General features: G+C 48.7%; 1 protein-coding gene across 2 annotated transcripts in view; it reads left to right on the top strand.

The window, feature by feature from the left end:
• The window catches only part of LOC133362990 (serine/arginine repetitive matrix protein 2-like), a 60,830-nt gene extending 50,761 nt beyond the window's left edge, over nt 1–10,069 (top strand). The window contains exons 8-11 of one of the 2 annotated variants that reach the window (XM_061581971.1): nt 1,701–2,141; nt 3,768–3,842; nt 4,074–4,235; nt 7,288–10,069. In XM_061581971.1, coding sequence (XP_061437955.1) covers nt 1,701–2,141; nt 3,768–3,842; nt 4,074–4,235; nt 7,288–8,191 — 1,582 coding nt within the window. In that variant the 3' untranslated portion in view covers nt 8,192–10,069. The remainder of the gene's footprint in view (nt 1–1,700; nt 2,142–3,767; nt 3,843–4,073; nt 4,236–7,287) is intronic. The other variant, XM_061581970.1, reaches the window with a different exon arrangement.
• The last annotated feature ends 13,481 nt before the right edge of the window (nt 10,070–23,550 follow it).

Genomic DNA, 23,550 nt, shown 5'->3' with positions numbered 1-23,550 from the left:
TCCGTTGTTGCTGGAGGGTGACTGCCTCCAACTGCCCAGTAGCGTTCTACACGAGCCTCCTCCACAGAGGCCGATCTTGACACCGCTGGTACCAGTAATTGGCACGTCCAGTCAGCTCTACATCCTCTCGTGCCACATCATTCCATCTCTTCTCTAGCCCATGCCACACCCGGTTTAGCCCCCTATATGTGGCCGAAAAATATCTGTGTGGGCATGCGGTAGATGGGCAAGCGGGCTACATAACCCAGCCACCTCAGCCTTGCCTGCCAGGGGAGCTCACCGATGAGACTGTTTCCAGATATTTCGAGGATTTGTAAGCTGCTCACACAATCCAAGCTGGTTAAACTCAGGATAGATCGTAGGCAGGCCAGCCTGAATATTTTAACCAGCAAAGATGTTCCATTAGGGTTCCTCTTTTCGTAAATATGGAGAATGGAGGGCATAATAGTAGTGGAGAAGACCCAAAGCTTCATGTGTAGCGACAGACCAGGTAGCTTCCACACAGCGTTACGCAGCTGATGAAAATACAATGCCGCTCGTGATTCGGAATGAGACCTCTGTTGTCAAACAGGATCTGGCCATAAGCACACTGCCCAGGTCCAGAAACTTCTCCAGTCTCTCCACAACTGCCCCACCAATAGGGAGTTGAGAGGGTGGAGTATTCGATGATACAAAATAACCAATTGGTATCGGCCTCCCCACACAATGGCATTGCTCACAGCCTGTACAGCGTTGCCGACTGGCAACAACCGAGTAGGTGGGGGTTTGTTTTTGTTACACACAAACACATTCTCTTGCAATCACACACACACTCACATTCTATAGGACAGGGGGAGAACACACAAATTCGACGCGGGAAGGTGCCCGTGTCCGAAATGTAACCCAGGCCCGTTCGTGCTGTGAGGCCCAAGTGTTACCACTGTGTTGCGATCTTCCACACAGGATCGCCGTGACGTGGCAGTGGTGACGTTGGTAATGCTGTAGTGTGTGTTACAATGTAGTGTGTGGCACTGTAGCGCGTGTGATGCTGTAGCACGTGTGATGATGTTGCTAGGGTTGTAACGCCATAGCGAGTGTGACTCTGTAGCACGTGTGACACTGTGGCATGTGGCTATGTCGCTAGGTTTGTGACTTTGTGTGACATTCTAGTGCGTGTGATGCTGGTAATGATGCAGCACGTGTGACGCTGTAGTGCATGTAACGCTGATGTGCATGTGATGTTGTAGCATGTGTGACGCTGTGCATGTGATGCTGCTGCAAGTGTGACGCTGTAGTGCGTGTGACGCTGTGCATGTGTGCCGCTGTCCCTTGGGTTGTGTGACGCTGGTGACACTTTATTGCATGTGCCGCTGGTGATGCTGTAGCATGTGTGTGCCCCTGTTTCTAGGGTTGTGTGACGCTGTTGACGCTGTGGTACATGTGATGCTGTAGTGCGTGTAATGCTGTAAAGCGTTTGATGCTGGTGACGCTGTAGTGCGTGTGTGCTGCTGTGTCTAGAGTTGTGTAACGCTGGTGATGCTGTAGTTCGTGTGACGATGTAGTGAGTTTGATGCTGTAGTGCGTGTGATGCTGTAGTGCGTTTGATGCTGGTGATGCTGTAGCGTGTGTGTGCCACCGTCTCTAGGGTTGTGTGACGCTGGTGACACTGTATTGCATGTGCCACTGGTGATGCTGTAGCATGCGTGTGCCGCTATCTTTAGGGTTGTGCCACGGGGCTCAACTCCCCCGCGGGGCAGGGGCAGCCGTCGCAAGCGGCGCCGCGCATCCCACCGGGGGTCCCAGCGGGGCTCCCAGCGGGGGTCACAACGGGGCTCTCAGCGGGGCTCCCAGCAGGGATCCCAACGGGGGTCTCATCGGGGATCTCAGCGAGCCTCCCGACCTGGTGGCTCCCGCTCTGTCTCGGGCTCCCGATCCGGCTCCGGGTCACGCTTCAGCTCCGGCTCCCGATCAGGCTCCGGCTCTCGCTCCTGCTCATATCCCCCGGCGCGGAATATCGCGCGGGAATCGCGGGAGAGCCGCACGCGTAGCCGGAGCCGGAGTCGAAACCGGAGTAGGAGTCGAACCCGGAGCCGGAGTCGGAACCGGAGCCGAAGTCAAAGCCGGGCACGCTCTCCCACGGCGACGAATGCCAGCAAAACGAGGTGCGGGGAACTCTCTGATCAGTCATTGGTGACGATGGCGGTGGTGGTGGGGCTTGTGTGTGTGGTGGTGGGGGTGGGTGTGATGCTCGTGTGTGATTGTCGACAGTCAGTTTAACATGGCACGTCAGCAGCGCGACATGTCCCTCGGGAAATATACTGGATCTTTCACATCCGCCAAATGCCGTAACTCTGAACAACGCTGTTATCGATGACATGGGGTATTTTCGGATCACAGTTATCGTGATGTGCAAGGCAGCATTACAAATATTCGCCCACCTGTCACAACGATATCGTACAGAGAGACTGAAGAGAGACTGGAAACGACTGGACCCATGATGCTTTCTATCTGAGGTTCCAGTCGTCATCAGCATGTCTAAATCCTGCTTCGACGGTCGATTCGACTGCTGTTCTCGATGAACTCGTGCCCATCCCGAACAACGTGCACAAAGAGAACAGGGAAAGTATGCCACAGTAACCAGCTGTCACCAGAGGCGATTGCTGCGAAGCAGAAACAGAGAGGAGGTGGCTGGGAGCGTCTTTAGGAAGAAAACTGGTTTCGAGAGGGTCAGACTCCTCGCTTACAGAGCCATTGCCTGCAGATCTGCCAACCTACTCGTTTTTTAGTATTCTGGCAGATATTTCTACACTCTGCTCTCTGGCACGTCATGAAGGGTTCTGCTGCACTTCCAACCACCCCATCAACTTAGTCAACCCGGCAGTCTGTGCAGAGCACTTGCGGCGTTCTTCACCAATAAAATAGCGACAATCGATATGGCGGTTTCTAACTTGGAAGGCAACCCATTCTCTCCTGGCCTGCTGTCTGAATTTGAATGGCCTGGAAGCCAATGAAAAACTCGAGATACTCTGGTACCAACTCGTGTCGACGGCTGCCAAAATTAAGACATCCGCCGCTTGACCGCATCCACGTGTCGATTCTCAAATCGAGCTCAAAGGGTGCTGATTGTCCACCCAGCAAACGTTTTCATTCAGCAGGAGTCTGTTTACCCAGACCGGTTCAAATGGCACAGGTAACAAACCGCTCGTGAAAAAAAGTTTGCTTCAGCCAATAGTGACCCTGTAAACTATCATTTACTGTCAGAATAGCTTATTTCATTTTACAGATATTACTCATTAACCCCATTCATTCAATCCATTCATCATCATTTACTGTCATCATTCATTCGATCCATCATCATTTACTTTCATCAGTCACGCATCATTGTCACAGATTCGCCCCCCCCCCCCTTTCGTCTCTTGCGTTCACCTCATCTCCACCATTGCATTCACAACACATTGTAAATTCATTGTAAGGCGCCTTGATTTAAGGCGCTATATGAATTCCATTAAGAAGATCACATCCCTCCGTTTCCCCCTGCCTGCCGTGTGTTCTTTCCATGTTTGTATTTTGACCTCCCGAATCCTCTTCATAAATCCCCCCCCCTCCGTCTAACCTATAATCCCCTCTCTAAATTCAGGCCACGTTAAGCTATCAACTTGGTTTTGAACTTCCCGATTGCCTGTGGTGTCACGCATGCCATGTCCACAACGTTGGCTGAGCATCTTCGTCGCCGGTGGTGGTGGTGCAATCCTCTGCATCTAATGTCCTCTCCCCTCCTGGTCCCACAGGTCGCCCTCCTCCCCCGGCCGACGGAGTTCAACGCGACGGGACCCAGCCCCTCGCGCAGGGGGACCCTATAATAGGTACCCTGACACCTCTCTGACCCCCTGCCCCCCTCTCACTCCCTGCCCTCTGACCCCCTCCCCCCTCTGACCCCCTCTACCCCTGACCCCTTAACCCCTCCATGCGACCACCCCCCCCCTCCACGTGTGACGCCCCGCCACGTGTGACCGCCCTCGTGTGACTCTCCATGTAACCGCCCCCATGTGACAACCCCCCCTCCCCCCGTGTAACCTCCCCCCACCCCACCCCAGGCAGCTAGGTGGTGACCGCGAACGACAGCAGCAGCCACCGCCGCCACCGCCACAGCCGGGCGGGGAGCGCCACCGGCGCCAGAGGAGGGGAGGCAGCTTCTCACCACTCCGCAAGCGGCGCAGAGACTCCCCCAGCCACCTGGAGCCCCGCAGGATCACCAGGTGCAGCTCGCTACACTATACACTACACTACTACACACTGCACTATGCACTACACAAAAATACTACTACTATACACTACACTATACACTACCATACACTACACTGTACACTACACTATATACTACACGACTATACACTAACTATATACTACACTACAAAACGCTATACACGACACTACTAAAAACTATAGACTACACTACTATACACTATGCTCTACAGTACACTACTAAACACTTTTTACACTACACTATACATATTCTTTGGGTCTTTTGGTAAAGTCACATAGATGGTTCAAAGAAAATAACAATAAACTACGACTTTTCGATCACAACACAAGCGATCGTCATCAGGAGGAAAGAGGAGGAAAGCTGCTCAATGCAGACTTTTATAGGGTGTAGTTCTAGGGTCATAAACGAACTGGGCAGGGCTAGTGATGTTAATATGAAAAATGTGCATGTTAATGTAAGATCGGAGAACGGCATCCGCGACGAGTGCGCGTGTGGCTATGTTAATGTGAGAGATTAGCATGTTAATGTAAGATCGCAGAGCCACCGCGACGTAGAGGTCGGCATCCATAGGTGGCCACATTGGCGCGAGAAATTCTAAATGTTAATGTGAAATTGGAGAGCCGAAGCCACGGGGAAAAAGAAAAAAAGATACATTGGAAGGTGGCAGGAAGGGAACATCACAGCCTTCCAATGAATGTTAAGTTTGTATCTAACTTCTCAGTTGAAATTGTGTCTGTGTCTGTATATATGGATGGCTTCATGATCGGATCTTTGTTGATAGCCAGTGGGTTTGCAACTCAATTTCGTGTGAGCCCACCGCATTAAAACAATGATCAGCCACTGCCGAGGTATTGGTCCTACAGTGTTTCAGATCTGCCTAATATTCACAAACATGGTTCGAGACATGTCGCTTAGTTAGTGTATAGGATACACTATCCACTACACTACTATACACTACACTCATATACACTACTATGCACTATACACTACTATAAACTACACTACTGTATGCTACACTACTACATCAATACCAATATACGCCATTTGCCGCTAAGTGACGGTGACGTCACCAAGGCTTTTGTGCCAGGTCAGGTGCACCTTGAGGCCAGCTGAAGTGTCAAAGGTTCGCTGACAGGAGGTTACAGGACAGGCCCTGCAGGTACCATGGTTGACTAACTGAGATGACTGGCAGATGCACCAGATGTACCCTTTATTATACCAACTTGCTGTTTTTTAGCTGCCCGATTATTGTTGTGAGCATTGCTCCTCTGCCTTCCGTTATTGCTGGAGGGTGACTGTCTCCAACTCTCCAGTAGCATCCTTAACGGGCCTCCTCTAACAGAGGCCGATCTTGACACTGCTGATACTAGTTATTGGCAAGTCCACTCAGCTCCATATCCTCTCTTTCCACATCACTCCATCTCTTCTATAGCCCGTGTCATGCCCTAGCCCCCTCTATCAGGGTGGACAAAAGCTGTTTGAGTATGTGGTGGCTGGGCATGCAGGCTATATGACCCAGCCAACGCAGCCTTCCATGCCAGAGGAGCTCGCTGATGGTACTGTGCCCAGATCTTTCAAAGATTTGTGAGCTCCTCACACAATCCAGCCAGGTTAAACCCAGGATAGATCGCAGACAGGCCAGCCTAAATTATTATAACCTGCGAAGATGTTCCATTCAGGTGGTCTACATTTCGCAAGCATAGTTTTGGAGGGGCTGATGGTAATGCCCGCGTCTTAGCAGCACCTCCAACTCCTTCTTTGAGAGAGCAGCAATCACCAGATCATCAACATACATAACATGGTTGACCAATTGAGATGGACACCCACAACTGGAGTGGAAGAATGGCAGACACATCTTACAGATGACAAATCGATGGTCAGTGGGAAGATCAGCTCTACGGTAGGTCCTGGTGTCAATGACATGAGTCTTCATCCAATGTTCTGTCACTATATAGTCCAACAGATGTTCTTGCTTGGACCCAGCATGCATCCATGATGTTGTATGGATGCACCGATGCCAGAACAGCGTGTTGGTAATTACAAGCCCTACCGTTATTATGAGCTGATCTGGCCCATGTCTCCAAATCACTCGAGTCCAATTGCTAGCGTCATGACCCACTCTGGCATTAAAGTCACCCAACAGGATTATTCTATCACGAGGGGGCGCTTTAGCTAGCGTCTGACTCATAAGCCTTGCCTACTGAACTCCTCTGATGTTCATCTTGCGTGGTGCCATAAGTAACCACAACTACGACTCGTCACCTCTGGTTGATGAGGAGGCAAACCCACAGTAGCCTTGGGCTTACAGCTTCCTATACCTTATCACCAGTCTCCCACACTCACTTCATTATTTTGTTCAGAAGGATAAACCACTCCCTGTTTCTTAGCAGTCTCCAGATCAGAGTCGAGGACTGTCCACCCCTCATGGTGATTGGAGCCAGATCCAGTCCACCAGACCACCTGAATGCCACAGAGATCCAGGTGCTACCGGTCCAGCTACCGATAGAGGAGTGGCAGCATAACCTCCGCAGTGAGGGTTCGAACATTCCACGTGGCTACTCCCCAGTGGTTTTTGCCGTTTGTGGAGGTACCCCGAGGGTGCCGGGTCCAGTCTCCTGGCTCCGCCAAATGAGGTTTGGCCAGCAGACAACATAGACGCCTGTCCACCTGGGGCTTCCGGCACAAACTTAGTTCGATTTTTTTTGCACGTGTCTTCACGGTGGTTAAATTGATAAGCGGAAGGGTTAGTAACCCCTTGCACCTGTCCAGAGCTCCCAATGGCCGCTGTGGTGGCTATGAGTGCCATGAGGGGTATAGCCAATTGGAATTGGCCTTCCCCTCACCCCTGGCATTGCTCACCAGTGTTACCATCCGGCACCACTAAGAAGAAAGGGGGTGTTTTTTGTCGAACACTCACCCCCCCCCCCCATTCACCCACCAACTCCCTCACACACCCACACACTTACCCACCCACTCACTCACACACACACTCACAAACATTCACACTCACTCACCCCTTCTCTGTTCGTTCCCGCTTGAACCAGTGCCCGCAAGCGACCGGTTCCCTACTACCGCCCAAGTCCTCCCAGCACCTCCTCATCCTCCTCTTCGTCCTCCTCCTCATCTCCCTCTTCCTCAACCTCGTCACGGAGGAGTGGTCGGCACGGCAACCGCAGCAGGAACAGCAGCAGCGGCAGCAGCGGCAGCCGTGGCAACCGCAGCGGCAGAAGCAGCCAAACCCCGGCACGGAACACCCGCCGCAAAACCCGGCAACGCCGCCACCGCCACCGAGGAGAGCATAGCAGCAGTAGGGGTGGAAGCAGCGGTAGCAGCAGCAGGGGGAGCAGCAGGGGCAGTAGTAGGGGCAGCAGTATCAGCAGCAGGAGGAGGAGGAGCAGCCTGACGTCGAGAAGCGAGTGGAGCGGAACGACGAAGTCATGGAGCCGGAGCCACGACCGGAGCCGGAGCCGGATCCGGACCAGCAGCCGGGAGTCCTACAACAGCAGTGGGAGTGGAATAGGTGGCCGGAGCTGGAGCCGGCCAAGGAGCCGGAGCGGTGGGAGCGACGGAGGGGTTGGGAAAACCCGGGCTGGAGCCAGGAAGCGCCGACCCGGAGCGGCCAAAACAAAACGACACCCTGGGTCAGGAGAGGGCCGAGGACGCAAAACCCGGGCTGGATCGAGCCCCAGCCCCAGCGCAAGCCCCGGCCCAAGTCGGAGCCGGAGCCGCAGCAGCAGGCGAGGGTCTCGGTCTGGAGCAACCGGAACACGCAGTAGGAGCGGAAGCCTGGCCGGCGGTGTCGGTGGCAGCGGTGGTGGCAGTGGTGGCAGAGGAAAGACCCGAGCCGGAGCCAGAAGGAGCAGCCGGAGCTGGAGCTGGGAGTCAGAGGGCAGTGCCACTGCCGGCGAGGCTCAGCCCCGGCCTGGGAACGAGCGGTTGCACCGTTGAGGAAGAGAGGTTCACGATGGCCGGTGGGGTGGTGTGGGAGGAGACATGGAGGGGAGAAGGCTGCTATGCATTGGCTGCTCCCCCAGAAGGTGGTGAGTGAGGGGGGGAGAGATGGAGGGAAGGAGGCTGCTGTGCATTGTCCACTCCCCTAGAGGTTGTGGTGGGGGGGGGGGCAGTAGCGAACAAGTGAGTGGGTGGTCTGTTACAGTGGAAGCGTCGTTACACGGTGGGAGGGGATGGGCTGGTTGGCGGGGTGGAATCTTCACTCAGTAGCCAGGAGACCTGGCCCAAGTGAAACCAGTCCTGGTCTCAAATCCTAGACATTTAGGTCCCAAATCAATGATGTTGAGGCATGGTTTCAAGTCACTGATCCTGAGGTTTCCTGGTCTCAAATCCTAGACATTGAGGTCTCAAAGTCAATGATGTTGAGGCCTGGATTCAAGTCACTGACCCTGAGGTTTCCTGGTCTCAAATGCTAGACATTGAGGTCTCAAAGTGAATGATGTTGAGGCCTGGCTTCAAGTCACTGATCCTGATGTTTCCTGGTCTCAAATCCTAGATACTCAGTTCTTAAGTCAATGATGTTGAGGCCTGGCTTCAAGTCACTTATCCTCAGGTTTCCTGGTCTCAAATCCTAGGCATTGAGGTCGCAAGTCAATGATGTCGAGGCCTGGCTTCAAGTCACTGATCCTGACACCCGGTCTCGAACTCAAGGCACTGAACCTTATCAATATTTATTGTTATTTATGTATTGTATATTTACTTATTTATTGCTTCAGGTTACCTTGTAAAAGGGTTGGCCTGATATTTTTGCACAAAGTGTGTGTTGGTTATGCACAGCTCTGGTTAATGTATAATTCGTGTTGCGTTTACGTTTGTGCGTGTGTCTATTAAATGTGTGGGGAGCAGTGGCACAGCAGTTAGCGCACTGCTGCGCACCTGCGACACCAGAGTTCGAGTTCCATCCCCGCTCACGGCCACCACCAACAACGGTAGTGACGATTATCTGAACAACCGGCCTTAGGTTGACTCAGCCTCAAATGAGTAACCTGGTGCGGTGGTGTGTAAGTAAACATCGCCACGGGGGGAGACAAGAGCGGCCGGGTGTGGCGTTGGCCACCCATCCTCTTCGCGTGCTCTGCCGGCCTTCGTGGGTGCTGCTTGTGAACAGCACTTGCCCCCAACGGTCTGTTACAGGCTACACGGGGGGATCTTTGTCTTTGTTGTCCTATTCGTTTGAGTGAGAGTGTGTGTGTATTTATGTGCGTGGGGAGTAGTGGCGCAGCGATTGGCGTGCTGCGTTGCGTCAACCCAAGGCCCAAGTTCAATTCCCACTCATGGCCCTACATCATCAAGGGACAGCGAATATTTGAAGTTGGGATCCCCTGGGCCTCCCCTAGGTCGGCTCAGCCATAAAAAAACATCAGCACTGTGGGGGAGAGACAAAGGCGGCTGAGGCGTGATTTCTGGTCACACCATTATAGGGGCACTTGCCCCAACAAGCCTTTTGAAGGCTACATGGTATCTTTTTTTGCGTATGAACACGTGTGTGCAAATACGTGTGTCTGTGTGTGAGTTTACATGCATGTGAATAAGAACTAATCTGTGTGTGAGGTGGACAGTGATTGGACAGAGACCGGCAAACTCCATCCGGTTTTTGTTGTTGACGTTTTTGCATCGCTGACCTATCGACCTATTTATTGACCTATTTATCGATTGCTTCTGATCGCCAGCTTCACCGTTGTGGTTGCTATATATATACACACGTACGTCCGTACGCGCGCTCGGATATTTATTCTCGCAATGGGAGGGGGGAATTTGTCCCGTGTAGCAGTAGATATAGCTTAGCTGAGCATCCTACTGGGGGGAGGGGGGGGGGCAATGGTACGAGGGGAGGGATTGGGGAGTGGTTTGGGTGAATGGGTGAGTAACGTCACAAAGCTACCTTGCTAGTGGGTGGGGCTAATCAATTCGTGGTCCAGTGGGCAGGGCTCGTGGCTGAGTGGGCGGGGCTAGTGGTCGAGTTGGCGGGCTTAACGATTGACTGAGCAAGGGCTAGCCGTTGAATGGGCGGAGCTGGTGGCCCCAATGTTACTGCGTGAATTGAACAAATCTCCCCGGGGGAGCTCAGATAATTAGTTAATTGTTTTTTATGGTCTTCGGGGGGGGGGGGAATGAACAACAAAAATTCAGGTCGCTTGCTCACGCAAACCACGTGACCAAGTAGGCGGATTTTTACGGGTGTACTTTGGAAATGTGCGCGTATACTAGTACATGGGTGCACTCTGTAAACGTGCATGAAGACGTCTACATGGATGCACTGTATAAACGTGCACTATACTTGTACGTGGTACATTGGTGCACTCTGAAAATGTGCATGTAGACTTTTACATGGGTGCACTCTGTAAATGTGTATGTATGCTTATATTACATGGGTGCACTGTAAATGCACTTGTAGATTTCTACATAGGTGCACTCTGTACAAGTGCACTTATACTTGTACATGGGTGCACTCTGTAAACGTGCACGTATACTTGTACATGGGTGCATTCTGTAAACGTGCATGTAGACTTCTACATGGGTACACTTTGTAAAAGAGAATCGAACAAAGTTGCATGCAACCTGTGCCATTGGTTGAAGGCAACTGGATCAGCGACCCACAGACTCACGACACAGAGACCCATATAATCACCACAGAGATACCCACATACTCACTCCACAGAGACCCACAGACTCACCACAGAATCCCACAGATTAACCACACGGAGATTAATCACATGGAGACCCACAGACTCACCACACAGATACCCACAGACTCACAACACAGAGACCCACAAACTAACCACACAGACGCATAAACTCACCGCACAGAGACCCACAGACTCATCACACAGATACCCACAGACTCACTCCACAAAGACCCACAGACTCACCACACGGAATCCCACAGACTCACTACACAGAGACCCAGAGACTAATCACATGGAGACCCACACACTCCCCACACAGAGACCCACAGACTCACCACACAAAGACCCACAGACTCATCACACTGAGCGTATTAAACTAATATTCTAAGCCTAATAACCAATGACGTATACAGACAGCCATAGAGTGTGTGAGCATATGGGTTTATGCGTGGGTCTACGGGTCTCTGCATTTAGTCTATGGATGTCTAGGTTTAGTCTGTGGGTCTCTGTATGATGACTACCATGGGTCTCTGTGCGTAGAGTCTGTGGGTCTCTAGCGGGAGGCTACAGTGTGGATGCGTAGATCAAACTAATTCCTAAAAGCTCAAGTTTTTCCCATGTGTACATACATAGCACGTTTTTTTTCGCCTAGTCGACACCCCGAGGGGCAGCTGCCCCTGTGCATTAGTCTACCGCCAGTAGGTGGGTGATGTTGCTGTGTGGTCCTATAGCTCAGGGGCACTCCCAGTGGCAGCTGTCCCTGTGCATTAGTCCGCTGGAAGTAAGAGGGCGATGATTGCTAATAGTTGGCCCTATAGCCTAGGGGTAATCCCAGTGGCAGAGATCCCTGTTCGTTCATCTACTGCCAGTAGTAGTGCTATGATTGTTGCTGTGTGGACCTACAGCCTAGGGACACCCCCAAAAGCAGCTGTCCCTGTGCAATTAGTCCGCTTTGTTGTCCCTGTGCACTGTCCAAATCCGCTGTCTTGTTTACGATTGACCGCCAGCTAAACTTCGGACTCGCAATGCGGGAATACAACGGCCAGCTCCTCTGGATTGTAACCCATCGCTTTCCCGCTTTCCCCTCTCCCTCCTCGCCCCCTAAACCACCCCCCTCCTCTTTCCAAATGGAGCGATCGCGGTCTTCAACGGAGTGACTCGATGATCCGAGTCTCTGCGTGCCCTTCAGTTATTCAATGCAGGAGCTGATGATGATGACCATGAAATAAAGACGCGTGGGGAACGCCACCGTGGTTCGGCCTGGTTTCCCCCCCTCCTCCCCAGCAAAAATTCGACAAGTCCTTCAGCTCCCCCATTCATCCACATCTCCCTTCTTCATCCACAGCTCCCTTCTTCGTCCACAGCTCCCTTTTTCATCCGTAGGTCCCTCCTTTAATCCACAGCTCTCTCTTTCGTCCAAAGCTCCCTCCTTCCCCAGCTCCCATATTCATCAACAGCTCCATTCTTCATCCACATTTCCCTCTTTCATCCACAGCTCCCTCCATCCACAGCTCCGTTCTTCATCCACATCCAGCTTTAATTTTTCATCCCACGATGCATCTTTTGCACCTTTTCTCCTTGTATTTAATACATGCTTTCCATCTTCTTCTCTTCACTGGAAACAAAATCCCCCTCCACACATTAAAGCAGTCACCTCCGCCTACTCAGATGTTTCCGCTCCTCACTCAAAAACTCACTTATTGCTACTCTTTGGTTCTTTCGGTAAAGTCACGTAGGTATAGAATAAAATAAATTAAATCACGAAGTTTCGGGCGCAACACAAGCATTCATCATCAGGTGGGACAACCACAGCAAGAAACAATTGTTGAAGTGGGTGAAATAAAGACGCGTGTGGAACGCCACTTCAGCAATTGTTTCTTGCTGTGGTTGTCCCACCTGATGACGGACGCTTGTGTTGCGCCAGAAACGTCGTGATTTAATTTACTTTATTTTATACCTACGTGACTTTACCGAAAGAACCAAAGAGTATGGATGCCTGCAGTCACGAAAACTTCAAATCACTTATTGTTCCCTCCTAGGTTCATCCCCACCCATTAATCTCTCCCTCATAACCACCCATGTTACTGATAATTGGTTGTTTACCCTTCTATCTGGCAACAAAACTGACACCTTTTTTTTTACAAGGAGTCATGTTTGCATAGACCGCAATACCTGCAGTCATAAATACAAACAAAAGACATAACTCTGATAATGTGCACTGTCCTTGAAGTTGATTGGTCCACACCCGAGACAGCTTTCCTTCGAGCCTAGTCTCATATGGGTTGGACCAGATGACGCCAAAAGGCGCACAACTCAAGGACAATGCACCATCAGAGTATGAGAGCTCGGGGCAAGCATCTACACTATGGGAACCTCATTTGCCAGTAAAAATATGATAATTGGTTGTTTACCCTTCTATCTGGCAACAAAACTGACACCTTTTTTTTTTTACAAGGAGTCATGTTTGCATAGACCGCAATACCTGCAGTCATAAATACAAACAAAAGACATAACTCTGATAATGTGCACTGTCCTTGAAGTTGATTGGTCCACACCCGAGACAGCTTTCCTTCGAGCCTAGTCTCACATGGGTTGGACCAGATGACGCCAAAAGGCGCACAACTCAAAGACAATGCACCATCAGAGTATGAGAGCTCGGGGCAAGCATCTACACTATGGGAACCTGATTTGCCAGTAACAAGGTATTGCGGTCTATGCAAACATGACTCCTTGTAAAAAAAGGTGTCAGTTTTGTTGCCAGATAGAAGGGTAAACAACCAATTATCATATTTTTACTGGCAAATGAGGTTCCCATAGTGTAGATGCTTGCCCCGAGCTCTCATACTCTGATGGTGCATTGTCTTTGAGTTGTGCGCCTTTGGCGTCATCTGGTCCAACCCATGTGAGACTAGGCTCGAAGGAAAGCTGTCTCGGGTGTGGACCAATCAACTTCAAGGACAGTGCACATTATCAGAGTTATGTCTTTTGTTTGTATTTATGACTGCAGGTATTGCAGTCTATGCAAACATGACTCCTTGTAAAAAAAAGGTGTCAGTTTTGTTGCCAGATAGAAGGGTAAACAACCAATTATCATATTTTTACTGGCAAATGAGGTTCCCATAGTGTAGATGCTTGCCCCGAGCTCTCATACTCTGATGGTGCATTGTCTTTGAGTTGTGCGCCTTTGGCGTCATCTGGTCCAACCCATGTGAGACTAGGCTCGAAGGAAAGCTGTCTCGGGTGTGGACCAATCAACTTCAAGGACAGTGCACATTATCAGAGTTATGTCTTTTGTTTGTATTTATGACTGCAGGTATTGCAGTCTATGCAAACATGACTCCTTGTAAAAAAAAGGTGTCAGTTTTGTTGCCAGATAGAAGGGTAAACAACCAATTATCATATTTTTACTGGCAAATGAGGTTCCCATAGTGTAGATGCTTGCCCCGAGCTCTCATACTCTGATGGTGCATTGTCTTTGAGTTGTGCGCCTTTTGGCGTCATCTGGTCCAACCCATGTGAGACTAGGCTCGAAGGAAAGCTGTCTCGGGTGTGGACCAATCAACTTCAAGGACAGTGCACATTATCAGAGTTATGTCTTTTGTTTGTATTTATGACTGCAGGTATTGCGGTCTATGCAAACATGACTCCTTGTAAAAAAAGGTGTCAGTTTTGTTGCCAGATAGAAGGGTAAACAACCAATTATCATATTTTTACTGGCAAATGAGGTTCCCATAGTGTAGATGCTTGCCCCGAGCTCTCATACTCTGATGGTGCATTGTCTTTGAGTTGTGCGCCTTTTGGCGTCATCTGGTCCAACCCATGTGAGACTAGGCTCGAAGGAAAGCTGTCTCGGGTGTGGACCAATCAACTTCAAGGACAGTGCACATTATCAGAGTTATGTCTTTTGTTTGTATTTATGACTGCAGGTATTGCCGTCTATGCAAACATGACTCCTTGTAAAAAAAAGGTGTCAGTTTTGTTGCCAGATAGAAGGGTAAACAACCAATTATCATATTTTTACTGGCAAATGAGGTTCCCATAGTGTAGATGCTTGCCCCGAGCTCTCATACTCTGATGGTGCATTGTCTTTGAGTTGTGCGCCTTTTGGCGTCATCTGGTCCAACCCATGTGAGACTAGGCTCGAAGGAAAGCTGTCTCGGGTGTGGACCAATCAACTTCAAGGACAGTGCACATTATCAGAGTTATGTCTTTTGTTTGTATTTATGACTGCAGGTATTGCGGTCTATGCAAACATGACTCCTTGTAAAAAAAAGGTGTCAGTTTTGTTGCCAGATAGAAGGGTAAACAACCAATTATCATATTTTTACTGGCAAATGAGGTTCCCATAGTGTAGATGCTTGCCCCGAGCTCTCATACTCTGATGGTGCATTGTCTTTGAGTTGTGCGCCTTTTGGCGTCATCTGGTCCAACCCATGTGAGACTAGGCTCGAAGGAAAGCTGTCTCGGGTGTGGACCAATCAACTTCAAGGACAGTGCACATTATCAGAGTTATGTCTTTTGTTTGTATTTATGACTGCAGGTATTGCGGTCTATGCAAACATGACTCCTTGTAAAAAAAAAAAGGTGTCAGTTTTGTTGCCAGATAGAAGGGTAAACAACCAATTATCATATTTTTACTGGCAAATGAGGTTCCCATAGTGTAGATGCTTGCCCCGAGCTCTCATACTCTGATGGTCTTTGAGTTGTGCGCCTTTTGGCGTCATCTGGTCCAACCCATGTGAGACTAGGCTCGAAGGAAAGCTGTCTCGGGTGTGGACCAATCAACTTCAAGGACAGTGCACATTATCAGAGTTATGTCTTTTGTTTGTATTTATGACTGCAGGTATTGCGGTCTATGCAAACATGACTCCTTGTAAAAAAAGGTGTCAGTTTTGTTGCCAGATAGAAGGGTAAACAACCAATTATCATATTTTTACTGGCAAATGAGGTTCCCATAGTGTAGATGCTTGCCCCGAGCTCTCATACTCTGATGGTGCAATGTCTTTGAGTTGTGCGCCTTTTGGCGTCATCTGGTCCAACCCATGTGAGACTAGGCTCGAAGGAAAGCTGTCTCGGGTGTGGACCAATCAACTTCAAGGACAGTGCACATTATCAGAGTTATGTCTTTTGTTTGTATTTATGACTGCAGGTATTGCGGTCTATGCAAACATGACTCCTTGTAAAAAAAGGTGTCAGTTTTGTTGCCAGATAGAAGGGTAAACAACCAATTATCATATTTTTACTGGCAAATGAGGTTCCCATAGTGTACCCCCATGTTACTGTTCACCTCTTCTTATTCTCATTACAATGGCTATCACTCATTCACCCCATTCATTCGGTCGTCATCACAATTTAACCGTCATCACTTTCACCAAATCCACGCATCATTACAGATTCACTCGCCGCCACCATTGATTGCTTCCTCTAGTCGATGCTTTTCACCTCATCTCCGCCATTACATTTGTAGAGATTGTACCACAACCGACGATACCTACCTGATGTGGCAGACACGGTGCAACATGGACAGTTGGGAAGTGCAAAACAAGCCCTCTCCGATTGGTAACTTAAATGGGCATGGAAGGCGATTGTTTAGAGGCAGGAGAAATGGAAGGCAATGAATGCAGAAATACAAAATTGGAAAAACAGGGGAAACGGAGGGATGTTTGACAAAGAGGTCAGTTTGGATTGGTTAATGAAGTGGAAAGGAGATTGGCTGGAGGGAAAGTGGAAGGTCGAGGAACCGTCGAGAAAGGAGCTTGAGGGATATAAGTGAAGGGAGAAACGGGAGAGAGCTCGTGCCTGAAGAAATAAAGTCCTACTACTATGTGTCGGGTGTCACTAAAATTCACACACACACACACGCGTGTTGTACCATTTTAAAATCTCCGTGAAAGTGCTTTGGTTATGGCACTGTAAGATAAGGCGAGGAGGGGTCCTGCCCGGGTACTGGTCTGGTGGGGGAGGGCATTGGTGTGAGTCTATGGACAGTGTTAAGTCAGTGGGTAGTGTTGAGTCTATGGTGCAGTGTTGACTCTGTGGGGCAGTTTTGAGTCTATGGGTGGAAGTGTTGAGTCTATGGTGCAGTGTTAAATCGATGGTACAGTGTTGAGTCTATGGTGCAGTGTTAATTTTATGGTGCAGTGTTAAGTCGATGGGCAGTGTTGAGTCTATGGGGCACTATTGAGGCTATGGGAACTGTGGAGTCTATGAGCATTCTTGATTTGAAGCTGTCGTTACTGCAGGAATCCATACTTTTTTGTTCTTTCGGTAAAGTGACGTAGGTAGAAAATTTCAATTAAATACAAATAATATATCACGACGTTTCGATCGCAACACAAGCGGTCGTCCTCAGGCGAAACAAATATTCCAGCAGTGGAACAGCGAGAGAGCTGTTGTGACAGTTGTAACAGCTCTCTCTTTGTGTTCTTCCTGGTTCAGCAGTTCTACTGCTGGATTATTTTTTCCGCCTGAGGACGACCGCTTTTGTTGCGATCGAAACATCGTGATGTATTATTTTGATTTTATTTTTCTTCGAGCAGTTTTGAGTTAATGGTGCAGTGTTGAGTATATTGGAAGTTTTGAGTTGATGGGGCAGTGTTGAATCCAGGGGTAGCAGTATTGAGTCTATGGTGCAGTGTTGAGTATGTGGGCAGTGTTGAGTCTATGGGCAGTGAGTGGGTGAGTGAGAGAAATATGGACACAGTCCCCATCATCAGTGAGCTACTCCAGCAGGCGAGGAGGCTGCGTTGGCTGGGACACATAGCAGCCTGCATCCACAGCCACCGCATGCCCAAGCAGCTTATGTTTGATAGCTAAACGGTCATGACATGGGCTGGAGAAGATATGGCTGATTGGTAAGTGTGTGGGTGAGTGAGTACGTGAGTAGCACGGGCTGCAGAAGAGATGGAGCTGATGCGGTACTGGAGGATATGGAACTGATTGGACTTGCATATTGTGAGGGTTCTTTTTTATTAATATGGGAAATAGAGGAGTTTGGATCCATTTTATCTGCGATGCAATTTTGCTCAATGGTGGAGGGCACCAATGCGGACTATTAAACCTGTTTTAATGGTGGCATAAAGATGGACACTAACTCAACCCTCATCCTGTGGGCCCACCATCCTCAGTACGAATGGTGAGGGGTGGGTGCGATGCCAGTATGGCATAGGAAGGGATGGTCGCAGACGGATTGGACCTTGACAATGGACACTCGCTGTTGGGACATTGAATTTCACGTCACTTGGGGGGAAGGAGCCAAAGCCGGTAGAGGAGTTGAAAAGGTACTGACTAGATATAGTTGGTCTCACCTCCACATATAGTACTGGCATTGGAACTAAACTTCTCGATCGGCGGTGGTCTCTCCCCTACTCCAGAGTAACCCCAGGTGAGATGCTTTGGGCGGGTATGGGGATACTCACAAGCCTCCAGATGGTACTGTTCAGTTGGGATTTGTCCCAGTGAATGAGAGGGTCGCCTCAATGACACTTCGGATCTCAGAAAGAAAAACTGACTGTTGTTTGTGCTTATGCACCAAACAGCAGTTCAGAGTATGCGGCCTTCTTGGAAATGGTGGGTGCAGTGCTCGATAGAGTGCCACCTACCGACTCCATAGTCTTAATGGGCGACTTCAATGCTCACGTGGGAAACAACGGATATACTTGGAGAGGAATGATTGGGAGGAATGGCCCTCCTGATCTTAACCCAAAAGGTGAGATGTTATTGGAATTCTGCGCTAGTCATGGAATGTCAATAACAAACACGATGTTCGAACACAAAGATGATCATACGTGTACTTGATACCAGAGCACCTTGGACCAAAGGTCAATGATTTATTTTATAGTTGTTTCATCAGACCTGAGGCCATAGGTTCTGAACCCAGAGGGGTAGAGCTGTCAACTGATCACCACTAGGTGGTAAGTTGGATCTGAAGCTTGGGATATCGACCAGATAGACGTGGAAGGCCCAAACGAATAGTGTGGGTTTTCTGGGAACATTTGGCGGAAGACCCAGTGGAGAAAGATGTCAACTTCCACCTCAGGGAAAACTTCTCCTGCACACTAAGGTAGGTCGTGGACATTGAGTCCAAGTTCATCTTGGTTCTTTCGGTAAAGTCACGTAGAAGAGAAGTAATAAAATAATAAAAATAAAACATAATAAAACAATTCTCACGACGTTTCGGCCACAACGCAAGCAGCCGTCCTCAGGTGAAAACCAGGTCTGTCGAGGCGACAGCGTCTGAATGAAACAGCACACGTGCTTGGAGCATATATATAAGCTGGGTTGGAAGGGGGGGAAAGGGCGCCTTGACAAAAGAATATGCATATCAAGAGGCATTTAGCATATTTATGGGAAATGCAGGTATGTGATTAGTACTACTCTTGCCTGTGCATTATGCAGGATTAGCAGCATCAAAGGGAAGGGATATGGGAAATGCAGGTATGTGATTAGTACTACTTATGCCCGTGCATTATGCAGGATTAGCAACATCAAAGGGAGGGGATATGGGAAATGCAGGTATGTGAATAGTACTACTTATGCCCGTGCATTATGCAGGATTAGCAGCATCAAAGGGAGGGGATAGGGGTAGCATTAATAAAGGGAAGGAGTGTTAATAATAGTAACTAAAACCACCACGTAAACAACTAAAGTATAAACTACATAGTATCATCAGTATACTAAATATACTCTACAATAAGCTGAGTTACTAACAGTAAGTAATACATTACAATTCTACGTCGTAAAAAATATATGATATGCTTCCATCTAAACTTTATTCTCTTACATCACACGAGTCTACACCGTACTATATACTGCCATAGACAAACCCAACATTAAATTATATACTGTATTGCTATAAACCACCTTATACATTTTAATATAACACTATGTATTATTCTACCCACCCTAATGTATATCACACTGCTGTATATTGACTATACAATTACGATACTATATATTACTTTGTACATTGTATTAAGCATATAAATGTTATACTATTTGTTATTATACACTGTACCATTGACCGTCGTGTGAAAGATACTAAGAGGAAGCAACGAAATATGTCAATGGGTGAGTAGTGAAAGGAAACTTGCAACGGAGCAAAGAATCCATTCCCTGCAGAGAATACAATGCCAGTGAGTGGAACGCGGTCTGAAAGTCACCGTAAACGTGAACACAATCAGTTAAGATCCGAAATGGTTTATTAGTCCTTCCAATGATTGCTAAGCCAGAATCCATCTTCTCAGTTGAAATTGTCTCTGTGTTTGTATATGTGGATCGCCTCATGAACGAATCTCTCATGGTAGCCAGATGGCTTGCAGAGAACCTCTGTCTTGGAGAAGTCAATATCATGTGAGCCCACTGAATTGTAACAGTGATCTGCCACGGCTGAGGTGTTTGTCCTACCGTGTTTCAAGTCTTCTTTATGTTCACGGATGCGGTCCGAGACATGTCGTTTGGTTTCTCCAATGTAACTGCTACCACAGAGGAAACTTAGTTTGTAGACGCCAGGGTACTGTATGTCTGGAACCACATCTTTTACAGACGGGACCAGATCACGTATTTTATGTACTGTGTTGAATCGGACCTGGATCTTGTGTTTAATCAGGATTTTGGAGATCTTTATTGTGACCCCAGCAATGTAGGGTAAGGTGATGGTCTTGAAAGGCTTCTCAATAGGATCCTTCTTGATGGTTGGAGTGACGACGTAGAATTGTAATGTATTACTTACTGTTAGTAACTCAGCTTATTGTAGAGTATATTTAGTATACTGATGATACTATGTAGTTTATACTTTAGTTGTTTACGTGGTGGTTTTAGTTACTATTATTAACACTCCTTCCCTTTATTAATGCTACCCCTATCCCCTCCCTTTGATGCTGCTAATCCTGCATAATGCACGGGCATAAGTAGTACTATTCACATACCTGCATTTCCCATATCCCCTCCCTTTGATGTTGCTAATCCTGCATAATGCACGGGCATAAGTAGTACTAATCACATACCTGCATTTCCTATATCCCTTCCCTTTGATGCTGCTAATCCTGCATAATGCACAGGCATGAGTAGTACTAATCACATACCTGCATTTCCCATAAATATGCTAAATGCCTCTTGATATGCATATTCTTTTGTCAAGGCGCCCTTTTCCCCCCTTCCAACGCAGCTTATATATATGCTCCAAGCACGTGTGCTGTTTCATTCAGACGCTGTCGCCTCGACAGACCTGGTTTTCACCTGAGGACGGCTGCTTGCGTTGTGGCCGAAACGTCGTGAGAATTGTTTTATTATGTTTTATTTTTATTATTTTATTACTTCCCTTCTACGTGACTTTACCGAAAGAACCAAGAAGATGAATCCCTGCAGTCACGAAAGCTTTAAATCTAAAAATTAGTCCAAGTTGACAATATTCAGGACTTTGATTGTCGATGCAGTTGCGAAAGCTGTGGCCTGAAGACAATTGGTGCCTGTCATGGCGGACCCGCTAGTGGGACGCCAGTGGTGAGGGAAGTTATCACGTTGAAGAAAGATGATTTCTGAGCACTGGAAACAGCTGGGGGGTCGAATCCATCACGGTTGCTAAAGTCGAGGGGCTTCGTAGCAGCAAAGCTGCTGGGGTGGACGAGATCCACCCAGAGTTGTTTAAAGTTCTGGACAGTATAGGAATGTGTTGGTTAACGTGCTTCTTCAGTGTTGCATGGAAGGCGGGTACAGTACCTCTGAATTGGCAAACTGGGGTCGTGGTTCCCATTTTTAAGAAAGGGGACCAGAGGGTGTGCTTAAACTACAGAAGGATCACACTCCTCTGCGTCCCAGGTAAAGCCTATGCCAGAATGTTGGAGAGGAGGCTGCGACCGGTTGTCAAGCCTCAGATTCAGGAGGAGCAATGCGGATTCTGTCAGGGTCGTAAAAAAATGGACCAGCTCTTTTTCGTTTCTCAGATATATGAGGGGTCATGGGGGTATGCTTCTCCAGTCTACTTTTGCTTTGTAGACTTGGATAAGGCATATGACGGTGTTCCCTGCTATGTCTTGTGGGAGGTACTGTGGGAGTATAATGTGCCAGTGCCGCTTTTGTGTGCTGTCATGTCCCTCTATTCCCAGAGTGAGAGCTGTGTTCTTTTTCTTGGTGTTAAATCAGGACAATATATAAAGCGCAGCCGAGTTATGGAGATAATCCAGTATGGAGGCATGGAGGTGGCATTCTGGTGTTTTGCAGATGACGTTAGCCTCTTTGCCTCGTCAGTCTGTGATCTCCGGCATGCACTTAAACAGTTTGATGCCGAGTGTGGAGCGGCTGGGATGAGGATTAGCTACTCCAAATTTGAGGTCATGGTCCATTCCCGGGAGACGGTGGATTGTGCTCTCCAGGTGAGAGGGAAACAGCTGCCCTTAGTGGAGGAGTATAAGTATATCGCGGTCTTTTTCGCAAGTGAAGGTAAGTGGGAGCGGGAGATCGGCTGGCGGATTGGTGCAGCTTCTGCAGTGATGCGGGCGCTGTGCCTTTCTATGGTAGTGAAGCAGGAGCTGAGTTCTCGATCAAAGCTCACGGGAAACAGATTTATCTATGTTCCCACCATCATCTATGGTCATGAGCTTTGGGAAATGATCGAAAGGATGAGATCCCGGGTACAAGGGGCTAAAATCAAGTTTCTCCACAGGGTTGCTGGGTTCACTCTCCGTGATCGGATGAAGAGCTCGGTAATCCGGATTGAGAGGAGCTAATTGAGGTGGTTCGGGCACTGTGTAAGGATGCCCCCTGATAAACTCCCCCTGGAACTCTACTGGGCCTCTCCGACTGGGCTAAGACCCCGGGGCTGGCCCCAGATATGCTGGCAGAACTATGTCGCTTGGTTGGCCGAGGAATGCCTGGGAACTCCCCAGGAAGAGCGAGAGTATGTTGCCAGGGAAAGGAAGGTGTCTTCTTCTTTCGTATGGCATTGTGAAAAGCAACAGTTTTTATTGTTTCTTAATCATCGTCATAAATGAATGCAATGGTTCATCATTCAGTCCAATGATGTGGTTGATGCAGTGTGGATTTCAGTGATACCGCCAGGATGTGCGATGATGGAGCATTCATCGGTGATGTGCTTGATGATTTGGACTTCTCCACAGTTGTAGTTGGGCGATTCTTTGATCTTCCATTTATGGAATGTACATGCACATCTGCCGTGTTGTGTTTGAGCGCGGTTCAGCGTGGTCCATAGTCGTTCTGGAAGATAGAATCCCGGTACTTCCACCATTGGATCGTGAATTGTGTTTTTGTTTGCCACGTCCATAGCCCCAGGATTCACACCACCGAGTGATGGTGTATTTATTTTTGGCTGCGAGAGCGGAGGTGCGTATCCAGAACGGTTTCCTGAATATGACTCTTGGGTGTGTCGGTTCCTTTAGATCTTGATGGAGCGGCAGGGTGAAGTTTTTCATGACCTTGTTGTACTCCCGTGTCGTCGCAACATCTCGTCGGATGTTGGGTGGAGCGATATTTGCCAGCACAGGAAGCCAGGGAGTGGAGTAGACTTTAGGGAACCACTGATGATACGAAGCGCGTTGTTAATTTCGGCGTCGACAAGGATCGTGTGAGGGCTTGCACCCGACACTAGGTCACAGTACTCCGCAGTGGAGTGAACAAAGGCCTGCGTCGATATCTTCAATGTGCTGGTACCGCTTC

Source organism: Lethenteron reissneri, unplaced genomic scaffold (assembly GCF_015708825.2).
Source record: "Lethenteron reissneri isolate LAM-NWPU_2019-01 unplaced genomic scaffold, ASM1570882v1 scaffold_1639, whole genome shotgun sequence".
Taxonomy (NCBI): domain Eukaryota; kingdom Metazoa; phylum Chordata; class Hyperoartia; order Petromyzontiformes; family Petromyzontidae; genus Lethenteron; species Lethenteron reissneri.
Note: the sequence above shows the minus strand (reverse complement) of the source record. Positions and strands in the feature narration are given on the sequence as shown.